The sequence below is a fragment of the Phoca vitulina genome, unplaced genomic scaffold (genome assembly GCF_004348235.1).
Source record: "Phoca vitulina isolate PV1807 unplaced genomic scaffold, GSC_HSeal_1.0 scaffold3, whole genome shotgun sequence".
NCBI lineage: Eukaryota > Metazoa > Chordata > Mammalia > Carnivora > Phocidae > Phoca > Phoca vitulina.
In genome coordinates this window covers 49,965,754-49,986,716 of record NW_022589706.1, presented here as the reverse complement: position 1 = coordinate 49,986,716, position 20,963 = coordinate 49,965,754, and the positions used below count along the sequence as shown (strand labels likewise).

The following is a 20,963-nucleotide window of genomic DNA, read 5'->3' as shown; positions in this document are numbered from 1 at the left end:
ATCTTTGAAAAATGGGAAGCAGTCCTGTCAGAAAGATGTAAAACAAAATTGACAATACATGACTTGGGAGGGTATGCCTTGCAGGGCTGAAGCAAGTGAGCTTTAGCCCTTCCTTCATGTCCCTCCCACTCACTCTTCCATAGTTAGTGCTACAATCTTGATCAGCAGAGTCCAGAAATTCTGTGAATGTGAGAATGACCCAAAATATGACTGCTGTATCCTATAGAAGACACCATGATCAAAAGACCACAAGATTAAAACTATTCAGACACATACTTGAATAGTATTTTCATATTCACAAATATCTGACCTTGGACTAGTTTTGGGTACATAAGCCTATAGGAGACACATGGATACTCATCTCTATTTTTAAGGCCTCAACATTCATCCTCAGAGATGAATCAAATGTTTTTAAAAAGTGGAAAAATTTTCAGTATAGGCCAAGAGAGCAAGAGCCTGGACTTCTTTTTGGACTTTTCCGACAGTCTGTGAGGTAGTTAGTGGTATGATGTGATGGAAAATACCCTAACCTAGAAGTTGAGATGCCTAGTTTTAGAACCATCTACTACCAATTTTCATTCTGGACAAATTTCCTTATGTGAAAATTAAGGCGTTAGACTAGATAATTTCAAAATTGTCTTCCATTTCTTATATCCTAAGTAAGAACATAATGGCAGTTACCAACCTAGAAACTACCTGATACACTAGAAGCCTGAGGGTTTTAATACCTTGGTAAGGAGGAGGTCAAATTCTGGTTGAATTTGTACTTGTAAACACTGAATCAGGGAAATATCTGAATAAGCTCTTTTCTAAAGCTATAAATAAAATAAAGAAAATGGAACTAAAACGGTCAAGAAAAGATGCAAAAATTCTCCTTGTTTTTTATGCCATTCACTAAAATAAATTTTATAACATCCAGAATGATTTACATATGAAGAAATATAGGGGCGCCTGGGTGGCTCAGTCATTAAGCGTCTGCCTTCAGCTCAGGTCATGATCCCAGGGTCCTGGGATTGAGCCCTGCATCGGGCTCCCTGCTTGGCGGGAAGCCTGCTTCTCTCTCTCCCACTTACCCTAGTTGTGTTCTCTCTCGGGCTGTCTCTCCCTGTCAAATAAATAAATAAAATCTTAAAAAAAAAAAAAAAAAGAAATATAGATGGGACTTTTAACACTCTTCAAAATTAATAAAAATTTTGAAATTATTTGATTAAATATAAGCTCTTAGGGACATCTGGGTGGCTCAGTCATTAAGCGTCTGCCTTCAGCTCAGGTCATCATCCCAGGGTCCTGGGATTGAGCCCCGCATCGGGCTCCCTGCTCAGCATGAAGCCTGCCTCTCCCTCTCCCACCCCCCCTGCTTGTGTTCCCTCTCTTGCTGTGTCTCTCTCTCTGTCAAATAAATAAATGAAATCTTTAAAAAAAATAAATATAAGCCCGTAAATAAAAAAATCCAAGTGAATGTGGTCATTAGAGGACTCACTTGTACTGTGCTGATCTATCTCATAATTGAAGTAACCGACCTTGGTCACAAAGACAGAGGAGTCAACAAAAGATGTGAAAGAATAAAAAGGCTCATTGTTCTGTAAGCCAATCACTAGCTTGCCGTAACTGTGGTTGGTCAATATTCACACACTGAAACCAAGAAATACTTGACATGTTTACCTTGACTCCTAACTTAAAAATTTAAGTGGGTTAGAATTCTTAATTATAGTAGCAAGAAATATCTCCACAAGATACATTCTTCTACCTTATTGAAGTAAACCTAACAGAACATATTAGGTAGGCTAAAAATCCTAGTTCACATGGGCCTTTCTAAGAGCATTTTGAATTCTGAACTGGGTGCAGATTATGCCAGGATATTTGGCAACCTTTTCACCAGTTTTAAGAACCATGTGACACTGTCACACACTCATATCTATGACCCAACCATCAGTTGGCAGAATTATTTCATTTCCTTTGTTTACCTACAGTAGAAGTCTGTATCTCAGGGTATGAATATTTACTCTTCCTTTAAAAAAAAACAGTGTGTTTATTCTTTTTAGTATCTTTCTGAGTGTAGCACAGCAGATATCACTCTTGGCTCCACTACTATGGCTCCCAGATACTATAACTCCTAAGGCAGAGTTCAGTTAAAATCACTGAGTAGAATACCAGAAAAGATTCTTCTAGATTCTTCAAGTTGAGTGCATTGTGAAATGTTGGTTAATGCTTTCTGTTTTGCTTTGTTTTGTTTTTAAATTTTCCATAGAGCTTTAAATTGAGTTTCAGAAAATTATTCTTGCTGACATATTTTGAATATTTTTGGAACAGGTGAAAGATGCTTTTCATAAATCTCCATTGAGGGAAGAATTTGTCAAGTCTCACATTATCAGGTTCAGGTATGTAGATCTAAAATGCTGACTTCTGAATATAATTTAAAACTAAATTTGTGAACTTGGTCAGTAATAAATACTGTTTGAAATGTTAATGAGGATGATATAATTCAATTAAACCAACATTCATTTGACAACTGTTCTAAGTGACGGGTTATAATTTGCTTTACTCATTCTCTAAATCTATAAGAAAGCATTTGCATGGTGATTGATTTCAAGAAACAGAGGTATTATTGATGGCTATATTATCGAATCATGTTTTTGGAAACTAATTAGCATAAATAGGGACCTAAGTCATATCCCTTAGTTTAATAGCCAATTGTCCCCTATGTAAAATAGTGTAGTAGATGAGGTTTGTCTTAACCTCTTGGTTTTTCTCTTTATCAATTTTCTTTACTTTTTTCTTCTCTACACCTTTCTGCTCCAAATATTTACCTAAGAAAATTCCAGTTTATATATTCTAATAATCAACCATCAATAAATAGAAGTTCAGAACATAACATTTTAAGCTATGTGAAGATCTTAAATAATATATTGTCTTATTAATACACATTATTTGTATTTTTCAAAAATAGAATGAGAGCTGTTTTCAGTATTATTTCTTTTTTTTTTTTTTTTAAAGATTTTATTTATTTATTTGAGAGAGAGAGAATGAGAGAGAGCACATGAGAGGGGGGGAGGGTCAGAGGGAGAAGCAGGCTCCTCACTGAGCAGGGAGCCCGATGCGGGACTCGATCCAGGGACTCCAGGATCATGACCTGAGCCGAAGGCAGTCGCTTAACCAACTGAGCCACCCAGGCGCCCTCCAGTATTATTTCAATGACAAAAACCCCAAGAGTTCCTTCTTAGTCTATCACTTAGCTGACATTTATTCTCTGGCATTTGAAATACTATTCTCTCTTGAATCTGTATCTACTTCTCCAACCCTTAAATTTTCAATCTCTCAAGGGGACTTCATGCACCCACATGACTTCATATGTTATTGAAATCCAAACTTCTATTTCCAGTCTAAACTGTTTTTCTGATTCCTAGAACTATATAGCTGCCTATGCACATATCCACATGGAAATTCCACAGAAAATTCTCTAACTTATGTAAAACCCAATCACACTAATGGGAAACTTTGACATCATTCTACACTCCTCCATTTCCTGGGCCCCTCACATTTTATGAATAACTAAGTTCTACCAGTTTTACCTTCCAAATCACTTTCCAATTTGTTTATGTCTTCATCCTAGTAATCTTCCTACTCACCAGTATTTCTTCTGAAATCAATAGGAAGAAATGCAAGTTTGTAGGAAAGATGAAGTCAGTCTTAAAGATGTTGAGCTGAGATACTAGGGGACCACATGAGCCTGAAATATGGGTCTTACTCAGGGGAGGAAAAAGGAACTGAGTTGAAGATGTGCCTTTGTTCATTATCAACTCAAAGTACTGGAACAGGTGGATGTAAATGGAATTTCTCAGAAAAAGGATAATGCAAAGAAAAAAAAAATGATGAAGAAAGCCTGAAGAAAATGATACTTAAGGAGATGGGGAAAAAATAGGAGCCTAGGAAATAGACAGGGAAGGAGAAGGAAAAAAGAAATCATGAGAAAGGCACCATTCACATGAAAGACAAAAAGTTTTAGCATTGAAAAAATACTCCCGGGAGACCAAAGAACATGACTGGAAGGAATTCATTGGCTATGTCAATAAGGAAGTCACTTAGTGTAGAGAAAAGACTCAGTGGGATGGAAGGGGAGGAAGCAGACTGCAAGAAAGTAAATATGAGGGGCGCCTGGGTGGCTCAGTCATTAAGCGTGTGCCTTTGGCTCAGGTCATGATCCCAGGGTCCTGGGATCGAGCCCCGCGTCGGGCTCCCTGCTCCGCAGGAAGCCTGCTTCTCCCTCTCCCACTCCCCCTGCTTGTGTTCCCTCTCTCACTGTGTCTCTCTCTGTCAAATAAATAAATAAAATCTTAAAAAAAAAAAAAGAAAGTAAATATGAGGCAATGTAATTTATCTTTCAAGAAGGTTTGCTGTGATAAGAAGGTGAGAGATAAACTGAATAGCTGGGGTAGAGAGAGGGTTTTGTTTGTTTTTGTTTCTATTAGTCAGCCAGCCTAGGAATAGTTTAAGAGAAAGAAGACAGAATAAATAATTGTTCTACAGGGTTGCTGAGTGAGTGAAAGGGGGTGAGATATATAACAATAATCTCATTAAAGTCTGTTTGTTTTTTCAGATTACAAAAGTAATACAAAATTATATAAAATTCAAATAACATACTATTCCATAAAATAGAAAACAAAACTCCCTCTCCAGTAATTCCACTCCCACAAATAACACATCTTCTCAACAATTCTTTGTATAGTATTTCACTACAAGTATGTGTCAGGGTTGTTTTAGCCAATGCCCTTTTGATGGACACTTGTGTTGTTACATATTTTTTCTGATTTAAAAACAAGATTATGATAAACATATGTATAAATCTCTTTGCACACACAAGAGTATATTTGAAGAGAGTGCTGTATCAGAGAGAATGGATCATCAAATGTATAACTGATAAACAAAACTGACCTCTAAAAATAAGGTTCTAATTTATATTCCCTTTTACAGTTTATATAAGGAGTCAATACATTGTATAGTGAGGAGTAAGATTCTCTGAGAACTGATTGTATGAGAAGAAAAGGGGATAGAGTAGCTGACCGAGAATGAGAAAGAGAAGTCAAGGATGATGCCAAGAAGTAATTCATTCTAACAACATTAAGGCTGATTAATGCTCTATCTTGAAAATATAATCACATGAAGTCAAGACGATTTGGTCAAGCTTTCTAATATCCTTAGGATTCGAAGTTGTTTAGGAGAGCATGACGTTGCTTAGGAGATATCACTGGATTTAAGTCACTGGGAATTTAGCCTGAAAAACCAAAGCCAGAGTTGACTTCATATTGACCACACGTTATATTTGATAGTATTAAATGGTTGACAATAGAGTGTCTTTTTATATTAATAACTAGATATTTTGATGTTAAAGGAGACCATGATTGTACTAGCTTACTAGCAGGGAGGCTGAGTTGGAAGTTTTATATGTGGTAAACAATAGAAATATAGAAGAAAATAAACTGGATCTTTTATTTTGATTTTTTAAAATAATTTTACATCTTTTAAAAAATATTTATTTATTATTTATTTGAGAGAGAGAGAGAGAGAGCACAAGCAGGCAGAGCACCAGGCAGAGGGAGAGGGAGAAGCAGGCTTCCCACTGAGCAGGAAGCCCCATGCGGGGCTCAATCCCAGGACTCTGGGATCATGACCTGAGCCGACTGCAGATGCTTAACTGACTGAGCCACACAGGTGCCCCAAATTAGATCTTATTTTATTTTTTTTTATTTTTTATTTTTTGGCAATTCTAAAATTCTGACTTTATTTATTTATTTATTTATTTAGTTTTATTATGTTATGTTAGTCACCATACAATATATCATTAGTTTTTGATGTGGTGATCCACGATCCATTGTTTTCATATAACACCCAGTGCTCCATGCAGTACGTGCCCTCCTTAATACCCATCACCGGGCTAACCAATCCCCCCTCCCCCCTCCCCTCTAAAACCCTGTTTGTTTCTGAAATCCATAGTGTCTCATGGTTCATCTTTCCCTCCAATTCCCTCCCCGCATTTTTACCTTCCTTCTCCTAATGTCCTCCATGCTATTCCTTATGTTCCACAAATAAGTGAAACCATATGATAATTGACTTTCTCTGCTTATTTCACGTAGCATAATCTCCTCCAGTTCCATCCATGTTGATGTAAAAGTTGGGTATTCATCCTTTCTGATGGCTGAGTAATATTCCATTGTATATATGGACCACATCTTCTTTATCCATTCATCTGTTGAAGGCATCTCGGCTCTTTCCACAGTTTGGCTATTGCAGACATTGCTGCTATGAACATTGGGGTGCATATGGCCCTTCTTTTCACTACATCTGTGTCTTTGGGGTAAATACCCAGTAGTGCAATTGCTGGGTCATAGGGTAGCTCTATTTTTAAATTTTTGAGGCACCTCCACACTGTTTTCTAAAGTGGGTATACCAACTTGCATTCCCACCAACAGTGTAGGAGGATTCCCCTTTCTCCACAACCTCTCCAACATTTGTTGTTTCTTTCCCTGTCCATTTTTGCCATTCTAACTGGTGTAAGGTGGTATCTCAATGTGGTTTTGATTTGGATTTCCCTGATGGCTAATAATGATGAACATTTTTTCATGTGTCTGTTAGCCATTTGTATGTCTTCTTCAGAGACGTGTCTTTTCATATCTTCTGCCCACTTTTTGACTTGATTATTTGTTTTTTGGGTCTTGAGTTTGAGAAGTTCTTTATAGATCTTGGATACCAGCCCTTTAACTAGTGTCATTTGCAAATATCTTCTCCCATTCTGTGGGTTGCCTCTTTGTTTTGTTGACTGTTTCCTTTGCTGTGCAGAAGCTTTTTATCTTGATGAAGTCCCAAAAGTTCATTTTTGCTTTTGTTTCACTAGCTTTTGGAGATGTATCTTGAAAGAAGTTGCTGTGGCTGATGTCAAAGAGGTTACTGCCTATGTTCTCCTCTAGGATTTTGATGGATTCCTGTCTCACATTGAGGCCTTTCATCCACTTTGAGTTTATCTTTGTGAATGGTGTTAGAGAATGGTCAAGTTTCATTCTTCTGCATGTAGCTGTCCAATTTTCCCAGCACCATTTATTGAAGAGACTGTCTTTTTTCCATTGCATGTTTTTTCCTGCTTTGTCCAAGATTATTTGACCATAGAATTGAGGGTCCATATCTGGCTTCTCTACTCTGTTCCATTGGTCTGTATGTCTGTTTTTGTGCCAGTACCATGCTGTATTGGTGATCACAGCTTTGTAATAAAGCTTGAAATCGGGCAACGTGATGCCCCCAGCTTTGTTTTTCTTTTTCAACATTTCCTTGGCGATTCGGGGTCTTTTCTGATTCCATACAAATTTTAGGACTGTTTGTTCCAGCACTTTGAAAAATGTCATTGGAATTTTGATCGGGATGGCGTTGAAGGTATAGATTGCTCTGGGTAGCATAGACATTTTAACAATGTTTATTCTTCCGATCCATGAGCATGGAATATTTTTCCATCTTTTTGTGTCTTCTTCAATTTCTTTCATGAGTGTTCTGTAGTTCCTAGAGTATAGATCCTTTACCTCTTTGGTTAGGTTTATTCCGAGGTATCTTATGGTTTTTGGTGCTATTGTAAATGGAATCGTTTCTCTAATTTCTCTTTCTACAGTTGCGTTGTTAGTGTATAAGAAAACAACTGATTTCTGTGCATTGATTTTGTATCCTGCCACATTACTGAATTGCTGTATGAGTTCTAGTAATTTGGGGGTGGAGTCTTGGGTTTTCCACATAAAGTGTCATGTCATCTGCTAAAAGAGAGAGTTTGACTTCTTCTTTGCCAATTTGAATATGTTTTATTTCTTTTTGTTGTCTGATTGCTGTTGCTAGGACTTCTAGTACTATGTTGAACAACAGTGGTGAGAGTGGGCACCCTTGACGTGTTCCTGATCTTAAGGGAAAGGCTCTCAGCTTTTCCCCATTGAGGATGATATTCGCTGTGGGTTTCTCATAGATGGATTTTATGAACTTGAGGAATGTTTCCTCTATCCCTATACTCTGAAGAGTTTTAATCAGGAAAGGATGCTGTATTTTGTCAAATGCCTTTTCTGCATCCATTGAGAGGACCATATGGTTCTTCTCCCTCCTCTTATTAATGTGTTCTATCACATTGATTGATTTGCAAATGTTGAACCACCCTTGCATCCCGGGGATAAATCCCACCTGGTCGTGGTGGATGATCCTTTTAATGTATTGTTGGATCCTATTAGCCAGGATTTTGTTGAGGATTTTGGAATCCATATTCATCAGGGATATCAGTCTGAAATTCTCCTTTTTGATGGGGTCTTTGCCTGGTTTGGGGATTAAGATAATGCTGGCCTCATAGAATGAGTTTGGAAGTTTTCCTTCTGTTTCTATTTTTTGAAACAGCTTCAGTAGAATAGGTATTATTTCTTCTTTGAATGTTTGGTAGAATTCCCCAGGGAATCCATCAGGCCCTGGACTCTTGTTTTTTGGGAGGTTTTTGATCACTGCTTCAATCTCGTTACTGGTTATTGGCCTATTCAGGTTGTCAATTTCTTCCTGTTTCAGTCTTGGCAGCTTATAGGTTTCCAGGAAGGCCTCCATTTCATCCAGGTTGCTCAGCTTCTTGGCATATAGTTGTTGATAATAATTTCTAATAATTGTTTCTATTTCCTTGGTGTTAGTCGTGATCTCTCCCCTTTCATTCATAATTTTATTAATTTGGGTCCTTTCTCTTTTCTTTTGGTTAAGTCTGGCCAGTGGTTTACCGATCTTATTAATTCTTTCGAAGAACCAACTTCTAGTTTTGTTGATCTGATCTACTGTGTTTCTGGTTTCTAATTCATTGATTTCTGATCTAATTTTAATTATTTCTCTTCTATTACGTGGCTTAGGTATCATTTGTTGCTTTTTCTCTAGTTCTTTAAGGTGTAGAGTTAGTTGGTGAATTCGGGATTTTTCTATTTTTTTGAGTGAGGCTTGGATGGCTATGTATTTCCCCCTTAGGACCGCCTTTGCAGTATCCCATAGGTTTTGGACCGATGTGTTTTCATTCTCACTGGTTTCCATGAATTGTTTAAGTTCTTCTTTGATTTCCTGGTTGACCCAAACATTCTTGAGCAGAGTGGTCTTTAGCTTCGAAGTGTTTGAATTTCTTCCAAATTTTTTCTTGTGATTGAGTTCTAGTTTTATTTTTTTTATTTTTATTTTTTAAAGATTTTATTTATTCATTAGAGTGAGAAAGCACAAGCAGGGAGAGCAGCAGGCAGAGGGGGAAACAGGATCCCCGCTGAACAGGGAGCCCGATGTGGGACTCGATCCCAGGACCCTGGTATCATGACCTGAGCCGAAGGCAGATGCCCAACCATCTGAGCCACCCAGGTGCCCTTGAGTTCTAGTTTTAAAGCATTGTAGTCTGAGAATATGCAGGGAATAATTTCAATCTTTTGGTATTGTTTGAGACCTGATTTGTGACCCAGTATGTTGTCTATTCTGGAGAAAGTTCCATGTGTGCTCGAGAAGAATGAGTATTGTGTTGTTTTAGGGTGGAATGTTCTATAAATATCTATGAGGTCCATCTGGTCTGGTGTATCATTCAAAGCTCTTGTTTCCTTATTGATTTTCTGCTTAGATGATCTGTCCATTGCTGAGAGTGGAGTATTGAGGTCTCCTACAATTAACGTATTGTTATCAATGTGACTCTTTATTTTGGTTAACAGTTGCCTTATGTGGATGGCTGCTCCCATGTTGGGGGCATAGATATTTATAATTGTTAGATCTTCTTGTTGGATAGACCCTTTAAGAATGATATAGTGTCCTTCTGTGTCTCTTATTACAGACTTTAGTTTAAAATCTAATTTGTCTGATATAAGAGTTGCTACCCCAGCTTTCTTTTGAGGTCCGCTGGCATGGAAGATGAATCTCCATCCCTTCACTTTCAGTCTGGATGTATCTTTAGGTTCAAAATGAGTCTCTTGTAGGCAGCATATGGATGGGTCCTGTCTTTTTATCCAATCTGCAACCCTGTGCCGTTTTATGGGAGCATTTAGGCCATTCACGTTGAGAGTGATTATTGAAAGATATGAATTAATTGTCATCATGTTGCCTGTGAAGACGTTGTTTTTATAGATTGTCCCTGTAGATTTCTGTTGTATATCACTCTTGGGGTCTTTCTCCTTTTATAGAACCCCCCTTAATATTTCTTGCAGGGCCGGCTTAGTGGTCACATATTTTTTCAGTTTTGCGGGTCGTGGAAGCTCTGCATTTCTCCATCCATTCTAAACGAAAGCCTTGCCAGATAAAGTATTCTTGGCTGCATGTTCTTCTCATTTAGTACCCTGAATATGTCTTGCCAGGCCTTTCTGGCTTGCCAGGTCTCTGTGGATAGGTCTGACGTTATTCTGATGTTCCTCCCTCTGTACGTAAGGAATCTCTTCCCCTTAACTGCCCTTAAGATGGTTTCCTTGGTTCTAAGATTTGCAAGTTTTACTATTACATGCCGGGGTGTTGGCCTGTTTTCCTTGATCTTGGGAGGGGTCCTCTCTGCCTCTAGGACGCGAATGTTTGTTTCATTCCCCAGATTAGGGAAGTTCTCAGCTACGATTTGCTCAAATACATCTTCTAGTCCTCTCTCTCTCTCCACTCCCTCCAGGATTCCAATTATTCTGACATTAGAACGCTTCATGGTGTCACTTATTTCTCTGATTCTATTTTCATGGATTCTGAGTTGTTTTTCCCTGGGCTCCTCTTTTCCCTTTTTATCTATTATATTGTCTTCCAGGTCGCTTATTCGTTCTTCTGCCTCACTTACCCTAGCTGTTAGATTATCTAGATTGGATTGGATCTCATTGATAGCATTTTTAAGTTCTGCCAATTCCTCTCATTTCTGCCCTTAGAGACTCTATGTTGCCATTAATTGATTTCTCCATTCTAGCCATTGTCTTCACCTTTGCTAGCCTGAATTCCATCTCCAACATCTTGGTTATAACTTCATCCATTTGTAAATCTGCAACATAAGTCATAATCTCTGAGTCTTTTCTATTTTAGGGGTTCCTCCTCCTAGTCATTCTGTTGATGGGTGTTTGAGGGAATGTATAGAGTCCAAATTATTGACCAGAACCCAAGCAAGATGCACCTGTTTTCCAGGGACCTTGGGGTTGCTGGCCTCTTGTTTTCCCAGCCTGTCTTCTGGAGGAGGGGCCTGCCATGCTGCTACTCAAGCAACCCTGTTTGGGCGGAGTTGCCCTCCCCTCTGTGGCGGGGGATAGGCTCAGGGGGAATCAGTTTTGGGGGTTTTGTTCTCTGGTGGCTTTCCCTGGCAGCTTTCCGCGAGTCAAAGCAGAAGAGACCATTTCCAACCCTCTGCCTCAGAGCAGAGAGACTGCAGTCTGTTTTTCAGTGAGCTCTCCAGGCCACACCGGCTCCGTTTCTGTCCGTGCTGCTATAAACTGCAGCATCCTGGGTTGTGCGCCCCTCCGCAGAGCTCCCAGTCCTGCCTCCATGTTGGGGCACGTCTCTGCCCCTTGTGCTTCTAAAACTGCCAGCTGCTTCCAGTTTGCTTGCGCGACCCCGCTGCTCCGGGTTTCCACCCCAGGGGCTGCCCTAAAGTCCTTTCCCCACCCCTACTGGTCTGCGAGTCTCTGCCCTGTCCCCAGCGAGCAAGGCTATCGCTCACTGGCGGTATAGGATCTCCACGGCCAGGCTCCCTCCTGCTGCCGTTTATCCTCCAATATCTGCCTGCGGAATCAGGGCTCCCTGCTTCATACCTCAAAACCAACCGCCTGCGATATTCTGTTTGTAGAGATCCAGATCTTCTTACATCTCAGGCTGGTTTCGTGGGTGCTCGGAGTGGTCTGGTAGGTATCCAGCTCAATTCTGGGGACCAGTTGAAATAGGGTCCCCTACTCCTCCGCCATCTTTCAACCCCTTGGATCTTTTAAATTACATTATGGATTTGTTTTATGTATGAGTTTCAAATGGATGATCAAGAAAAAAATAGATTGTGGTATTACCATAAATCTAATTCCAAACTATATCTTTTAAAGCCATATTTTTCTTTTTATCTTTTTGGTCCACAGTCAAGAGGAACATGGAGTGTTGGCTCATATGCTGCTGATTTTTAGATTTCGCTCTACTGAGGATCCTGAAACCAGTGACAAAATTATTCAACATGTTCTACCTGAAAAGCTGCAAGATGCTGTAGGACCCCCTAAATTAGATCCTGAATCAGTTGAAATTAAAAGTAAGTTTATTTCTCTTATTTAGTTTAATTCTCTTACATAGAACAGCTCCATGTTAATTTTGGTCTTAGGCACTGATTTTTTTGTGGGGCAAGGTGGGGAGGGACAGAGCGAGAGAGAGAATCTCAAGCAGGTTCCACACCCAGCATGGAGCCATATGCGGGGCTTGATCTCATGACCCGAGATCATGACCTGAGCCGAAATCAAGAGTCAGAAGCTCAAATGACTGAGCCACCCAGGTGCCCCCAGGCACTGATTTTTAAAAATTGTTTTGGATGTCCTTTAATTATGGAATCTTGCCACCAACGGAGGATTTCTTTGGGATAAATTGGTTGTAATGAAGTATTTTATTTTTAATACTACCCTGAACTTAGGCCTCCTATGCAAGTCTGTCATTACCTCCAGGCCTGGTTTCTTTTCCTTTATTGGGCTTTACACTTCAGCTATAGGAGCCAATTATAAATGGAGAAAGTGGCTTTGTATATTCTTCTTTTTGCTTCCATTTTATGTTCAGATAGTATGATGTGTGAAAAGATTCATGCCATCCACATATTTGCTTTCAAGTTTCATTGATATACCTTGTTATAACTTCTTCCCTTAGCCCATTTGCCAATGAAAAATTTATAATTTATTTAGACTTGTTTTATTTATACTTATTTTACAACTAATTTAAAAAGTCTGAGTTTTTTTTGTTGTTGGGTGTAGGGGAATGAAATAAGCAGGGATAGGTCCTCATTACTAGAAAGTAAGAAACATAGGAGATAAAAGAAAAAAAAAAAGAAATGTAGGAGATCCTCAGTGGAAGTAAAAGTTTGGTTAAGAGTCAAGTTGTGTGCTATAGAACAATGCTATAGAAATATCATGTAGGCCAATCATATGATCTTAAATTTTCTAGTAGCCACATTAAAAAAGTAAAAGTAAACATGTGAAATTCATTTAAATAATTTGGTATTTAGCCCAATATATCAAAATATTATTATTTCAACAAGTAGTCAATAGAAAAATTATTCCTGATATTTTATATTCTTTCTTTTTTGTACTAAGGCTTTGAAATCTAGTGTATATTTTATATTTATAGCACATTTCACTTTAGACTAGCCACATTTCAAGAGCTCACTAGGCACATGTGGCTAGTGGACACAGTATTGGATATGGAACAAGTAGAAAGTGTAACATAGGGTACTAACATAAAAGCTGATAGACCTAACTAGAGGCCTGACCTGTTGATCACCTACCCTGCTTGCTTAGGAAGGGAGGCTTGAGTAATTAGAACCAGCTACATAATTTATGTCGCCTAGTGCAAAATGTTGGACTCTTTTCAAAAAGCAACAAAAATGTACTGCTAAGAGTATTAAAATATGACTTTTCTTTCTTCTATAGTCTCTCTTGACTTGTCATGGTATTTTTGTTTGCTACTTAATGCCATTCTAAGTGAAAAAATTAAAATTTTAAATTACTACAAAGAGTTGTATTATTCATCTTATTGTAAAATACTAATTTCAAAAGTAAATGTAAAAGTATTTAAGTATATGGAATTATGAAAATTATACAACTGTATTTCATAGCTCACATATGCATGAATTTGACTCTTCCCAGATCAATGGAAACACTATACAAAGCTAGCTTGACAATATTTATTTCCTTTGTTGATATGTGCACATTTTACCATTGCTCTCTACCTTTAGTTTAAGCGAGGAAGAACTGAAAAGTACTTCTGTGCCATTATTTTCAGCAGAAGCTATTGGCTACTATAAAGAAGAAATGGGAGAAAGAAAGGATATAATAAGGTCATCCAATAATTATGTCTAGTAGAATGCTATTGCCTTCTTTCTGTGTTCTAAGCAGGCTCTGCTTCAAACAGAAAGCATGGCCTCCTGGGACTGTCAGTGCTCCCTAGTTCCTTAGTGGTAGACATCACACACTTATCTTGTAATTTGAGTTTGCTGAACATTGTGGATCCCCTGGAATTCTTGAGTTCCAAGATACCTATAGGGTATCACAAATGATGTATGCAAATGGGGTGCCAAGAATCCATGGACACATATGTTGTGTGTATCTCCTCTGCTCATGCCATGCCCCATTATTCTATCAGACTTCATTTTTAAAGCACAAGTTGTGAAATTAAAAAAAATATCAGGAACTTCAAGACAGTGAGCATTAAACCAAGTGGAAAGTCATGCCGAGTCCGGGACCCAATGTAGATATACATCCATTAAGCTGGCCCTGTTAGTAGCATCAACATGGAAAACCAGAACTTTCTCTAGGAAGAGGTTGAGATAGGGAAGAACAGGTTATTTGAAATGGAGAGATCAGTGGTGATGGTATTTAATATTTACTGAGAAAAATGGTCACTTCCTTATTTGAGCCATTTTCCCCAAAAAGAGCCAGAATGGAGAAGGTCAAAAAGAAATATTTCCAGAATATATATTTCTAGTATATCAATACTATTAAATACTAAAAGAAAAATTAACATTGAAATTTTTGTATTTAGAACTCCTATTATGCCATATTCAAAGAGAACAGTTTTGGTCTTTGGAAATCTACTGAATCAAGACATTAAATGCTTAGAATTTTTTTTGTTTTTTTCCCCAAAGATTTTGTTTAATTATTTGACAGAAAGAGTGAGAGAGCACAAGCAAGAGGAGAGGCAGAGGGAGAGGGAGAAGCAGGCTCCCCGCTGACCAGGGAGCCTGATGCAGTCTCAATCCCAGGACCCTGGGATCATGACCTGAGCTGAAGGCAGATGCTTAACTGACTGAGCTACCCAGGTGCCCAAATGCTTAGAGTTTTATGTATCTGTTGATTGGCTTAGTGTTTGCACAGGGTTAGGGCCTGACTGCTGAGAAGTCAATAAGCTAAGGAGCCATGGGCTAGAGTTGAATAGAGGGCAAATTGTCTTTCTAAATTTCAGCAGAAGGAAAGATTAGAAAGGGATAACAATATTTTTAAATGAGGGACAAATTTATGGACCTGCCACTCAGGTTTGTTATAGAAATGGGACTATTCCTATGAATTTAGTGAAAGAAAAAACCTGAAATAATAGTAAAAATATCATTGCATTTAGGGAATCAATACTATGATTTAGAATACTATTTCCCCAAGAGGGGGAAATACTGCATCTTATTTTCTGGTATGAAACTCAGATTCCTGGGTTTCATTACAAAACTACTTAATCAGAATTACTGGGAAGAGAAACAGAAATTGACAGTATAAAGATGCTCCTTATGTGACTATTATCCATGCTAACGTTAAAGAAACACTGTTCATATCTCCCTTTTTCCAAGGCAATGAACATGTTCTATGATAATCTAACAGTGTTGCTTTTTAAAATTTTTTTTTATTTTTTACAACCTAGAGGTTCTGTCTTACAATGGAATTAACCAGCCTTTCCTATTTGAAGTACTCAGAGGCATTATGAAATTCTGATGTGCTGCCCCTGTTCTATTCACCATTTCTGTGTATTTCAGAAATCAACAGGACAGAAACAGACAACTTTCTGAACAATTGTAAGTGTAATATATTTATTAAAATTGCATTACCTGAGTGTAAAAAATTAACACTAGATCACTTAGGCTTACATTGTGTGATATTATAGGGTCAGAATAAAATTGGATTGGTCTGTGCACAGCTCAAGATGCTTTATCTTATCTTTGAGGCACATTTTATTACTAAATAACAAAAAAAATTGGGAGAACTATGGAATGGATATATAGGTGCCTATAGAAGATGTGTAGTGGAAGTGAGTTGTATAGTTGTTAAAGAAGGGAGAAAAGACTCAACGTTCTGACTGCAGATATCTACAATACATTCTCACAAACATTTTCTAAAGATTATATAAAAGTAATCTATATGTTGGTATTTTTCAGCTACAGGAAGAAACTTACTGTTACTCTACACTAAATAAAATCTTCATGATGTTTTTAATCCCATGCTATGGAAATTTCAGGCAATTATGGTGCTGGGGTGTATATCAATAAAATTACTGAAGGCCCAGATAATATCTTCACCTATATTTTAAAAGTACTGACTCTAGGCCTAGTATTTCCCTTCCTCTACAGCAGAGTACCCCACCATGATTTAGAGGATACATTTGATAATTATGGAATTAGTACATAATATATTTATCTTAAAAAGATGAAAGGAATTATGCTACTCACCAGCTTAGAATATTGGTTAATTCACAAACTTGATTAAACATGAGACCAAAGAATAATCCTGTTACCTCAATGGTGTATATTCTTGCCACCAATATTTATTGTGAAACTGTTGTGTGCTAGTGGTGTATTAGGCAAAAGGGATATAAAATGGCTGAGCTATAATCCCTGCCTAAAGCAGCTCATACTCTAATGAGACTAGATGTATGAAACTAATACATGAACACATAATTCTAAAGCAATAGTTCTCAAACAGGGGCAATTTTGACCCCCACAGGGTCATGCTCCACTGTGACATTTTGCTTATCATGATTGCAGGGGGGATGCTACTGGCATCTAATATGTATAGGCCAGGGATTCTTCTAAATATCCTGTGATGCACAGCACAGTCATCTACAACAAAGAATTATCGATCTCAAAATGTCAATAATGCCAAGGTTGAGAAACCCTGTTATAAACTATATATATATATATTATATATATATGTATGTATATATATAATATATATAAATATGCAATATACGTATATATAAAATCAAGGTATATATGTATATATATGCTATATTATAATTAGTATATATACACTATATTAGTGTATATATATATAAACCTGTTACAATGTTTTTATATAAATAATATATTTAAATAGTGTATATATAATATATATAACTAGTATATATATAATTAGTACTGATAACTATATTAACATATATACATGCATATAGAGACAGACATATATAGCTATGTATGTATATATACACACATATATAGAGAGACATATGATAATGATGAAGATGAAGAGGCAACCCACAGAATGGGAGAAGATACTTGCAAATGACACTACAAAGTGCTGATTTCCAAGATCTATAAAGAACTTCTTAAACTCAACACCCAAAAAACAAATAATCAAGTCAAAAAATGGGCAGAAGACATGAACAGACACTTCTCCAAAGAAAACATACAAATGGCTAACAGACACATGAAAAAATGTTCATCATCATTAGCCATCAGGGAAATTCAAATCAAAACCACATTGAGATACCACCTTACACCAGTTAGAATGGCAAAAATTGACAAGGCAAGAAACAACAAATGTTGGAGAAGTTGCAGAGAAAGGGGAACCCTCTTACACTGTTGGTGGGAATTGGGAATGCAAGTTGGTACAGCCACTTTGGAAAACAGTGTGGAGGTGCCTCAGAAAATTAAAAATAGAGCTACCCTATGACCCAGCAATTGCACTACTGGGTATTTACCCCAAAGATACAGATGTAGTGAAAAGAAAGGGCCATATGCACCCCAATGTTCATAGCAGCAATGTCTGGAATAGCCAAACTGTAGAAAGAGCCATGATGCCCTTCAACAGATGAATGGATAAAGAAGATGTGGTCCATAGATACAATGGAATATTACTCAGCCATCCCAACTTTTACATCAACGTGGATGGGACTAGAGGAGATTATGCTAAGTGAAATAAGTCAAGCAGAGAAAGTCAATTATCATATGGTCTCACTTATTTGTGGAACATAAGGAATAGCATGGAGGACATTAGGAGAAGGAAGGGAAAAATGAAGGGGGGGAATCGGAGGGGGAGACAAACCATGAAAGACTATGGACTCTGAGAAACAAACTGAGGGTTGTAGATGGGGAGGGGGGTGGGGCGATGGGTTAGCCTGGTGATGGGTATTAAGGAGGGCACGTACTGCATGGAGCACTGGGTGTTATACCAAAATGATGAATTGTGGATCACTACACCAAAAATTAATGATGTAATGTATGGTGACTAACATAACATAATAAAATTAAATTAAATTTAAAAAATAATGATGAAGATGACAATGATAATGGAAATATCAAAAGAGCCATAACTAATCCAGTTTGGGGGCAGAGCAATTGTTAGAGAAGGCATCCTAGAGGAGGTAATGATTGACTTCAATCTTACAAGATGAATAGTTGTTAAATTAGTGAACCGCTATAGTTGAAGGAAAAGTAAGAACAAGAGAAAATATTTGATACTATTGGAGCACAAAGTTCAAAGGAACTTTGAGATAGTGACACAATTTGATACTTAAAAGCAACTGTTAGGTAAGGCATCATTTCTCTTTGGCAGGCTGTGGGACACGAAGGAGTAAAACTACAAGTCAGAGTGTCAGGATCATCGGTGGGACACAGGTAGAAGAGGGTGAATGGCCGTGGCAAGCTAGTCTGCAGTGGGATGGAATCCATCGCTGTGGAGCAACTTTAATTAATAGCACATGGCTTGTGAGTGCTGCTCACTGCTTTAGAACGTAAGTCCTGAATGACTGGCTTGTGAATGACTGGCTTGTGAATGACTTGTAAGCAAAGTGCATTGGGGCTTGGCAGGAAGGAAATACCTCATGAAGTTGGAAAGAGATGAGTTTAATATAAAGATAAAATATACATCACAAAGAGTGGGACACTCATAAACCTTAATAAGAGGTTTAATAGCCTGGAAATGGAAATGGCATCAAACTACATGGAGATAAATTATCCATTGATAAATAAATAATAATTTGTCAAAGGAAGCAGGAGTTTTAAAGAAGTTTTAAAGTCATTTTTTGACTTTCAGCTTGATGTCAAAGAGCCATATCTCTCTGCTGTATATCTATCAGAGATGGGGATAGGGGATGGAAGGTTTGATCTCAGTGGGGAAATTTCACATGGCAAGAAAGAATTAAGTATGAAGAAATTTGGTAGTAACAAATTCAGCTGAGTAACTTGACTAGTTGTATTCCAAAGAGTAGAGACCTTTCAACCCAATGCAAAATGACTATGTATACAGGATAGTAATGTTTAGTTATATTTAAGTGTAGCTTTTTCAGTTTTCAGAGAAATGTGTATGTTTGTGGGTAGGGAACATGGTGCATAGAATACATTTAGTCCTTTCATTCTGTATAAAATATGCTTTCCACATGTCTCTTGGAGTCACTGATTCCTAGAAATGTCAAAAAGCCCTAGGATCTGGGGTGAGCAATTTAGATGCAGTGTGGTATGTATCTCCTAAAAAACATGCCACTGTGGTTTTTCTACCTGATGTTACTCCCGAGCCTGATTCTCAGATTAGAAAGAGTTTGTTTCTTTATATAGAAATTGTCTTTTTAAAAAGAAAACTTATATTGACACCAGCAGCCTAAATCGTTTAATATAAGTCATTACATTGGTAGTATGGTAAAGTGAAATTTATTCTTCGTACTTTTTCCTCAGGTATAAGGACCCAGACAGATGGACCGTTTCCTTTGGAGTAACAATAAAGCCTCCAAAGATGAAACAAGGCCTTCGAAGGATATTTGTCCATGAAAAATATAAGTACCCATCACATGACTATGATATTTCAGTTGCAGAGCTTTCTAGCCCTGTTCCCTACACAAATGCAGTACATAGGATTTGTCTCCCTGATGCATCCCATGAGTTCCACCCAGGCAGTGAGATGTTTGTGACAGGATTTGGAGCACTGCAAAATGATGGTGAGCATCTGAAGAGAAATCAAACCATAGTAACCCAATTTGGTATTCTAAGGCATTTAAAGAATGGAATGTCATTATGCCAAAATATGTTGGTGGGTTGGTCATATGGACCTGGGCAAGTCAGACACTATTTGTGAACTAGGTCATTTAGAAGACACATACATTTCTTCATTGCTTTAGTTTACTATCAAGTGCCTCCCTACTATTGTAGTAATGGTGCTTGGTAAGGGTCTGAAATAGTAAATATGGCTGAACTTTTTACTAGGGAATTAACCACAGAAGAGATTGGGGATCATTAATATACTCAATTGTGAAGATGCGAGAATCATAAGGTCACCATTCTCCCTACTGAAATTACATTCTAACTTTTGCCGTGGGATGGAAATCACGGAAACAACTTGAGATTCTCTAATAGGTACCTACCTTTTCATTTAAAGTAGTTAGGAAATTTTTTTCCCCAAAATATGACTGTACCTGAAAAAAAGACATATCCTATATTGCCATCTCATCCAATAATTATGATTTTCTTGAGGTTTATAGAGTATATGTATATATACAAATATAAAGACTATTTTCTCCCTTTAGGTGGTAGTCAAAATCATCTTTGGCAAGTACAAGTGGATCTCATAGACACTCAAACCTGTAACGAACCCCAATCTTACAATGGTGCCATAACTCCTAGAATGTTATGTGCTGGCTCCTTGAAAGGAAAAAGAGATGCGTGCCAGGTACGTGGTTTGACCTGTTAGTATGCTGCAGAATTTTTTGCTCACTTTTTATTTTGAAATCATTATAGATTTATAGAAAGTTTACAGAGGAGTCTCACATATTCTTCACCTCATTTTCCCCAAACATTACATCTCACATTCCCATAGTACAATATAAAAGTTAAGAAATTCACATTGGTGCAATGTGTGCTTCTAGTCAATGGCATTTTGTTACATGTGCAGATTTGTGTAACCATCACTGCAATTGAGAACTATTCCATCACCACAAAGATCTCCTTCATAGTAACACCTACTTCTCTATCACTTTCTTTTTTTTCTTAAGTTTTTATTTAAATTCCAGTTAGTTAACATACAGTGTAATAT

At 37.6% G+C, this 20,963-nt stretch overlaps 1 protein-coding gene across 1 annotated transcript in view; it reads left to right on the top strand.

Annotated features, from left to right (window-relative positions):
* LOC116629186 (transmembrane protease serine 11E-like) overlaps nucleotides 1-20,963 on the top strand; it is a 40,831-nt gene that overhangs the window by 8,304 nt on the left and 11,564 nt on the right. The window contains exons 4-9 of the mRNA XM_032399496.1: nucleotides 2,311-2,378; nucleotides 12,075-12,238; nucleotides 15,704-15,742; nucleotides 18,498-18,675; nucleotides 19,613-19,872; nucleotides 20,458-20,600. Of these exons, the coding sequence (XP_032255387.1) occupies nucleotides 2,311-2,378; nucleotides 12,075-12,238; nucleotides 15,704-15,742; nucleotides 18,498-18,675; nucleotides 19,613-19,872; nucleotides 20,458-20,600 (852 nt within the window). The remainder of the gene's footprint in view (nucleotides 1-2,310; nucleotides 2,379-12,074; nucleotides 12,239-15,703; nucleotides 15,743-18,497; nucleotides 18,676-19,612; nucleotides 19,873-20,457; nucleotides 20,601-20,963) is intronic.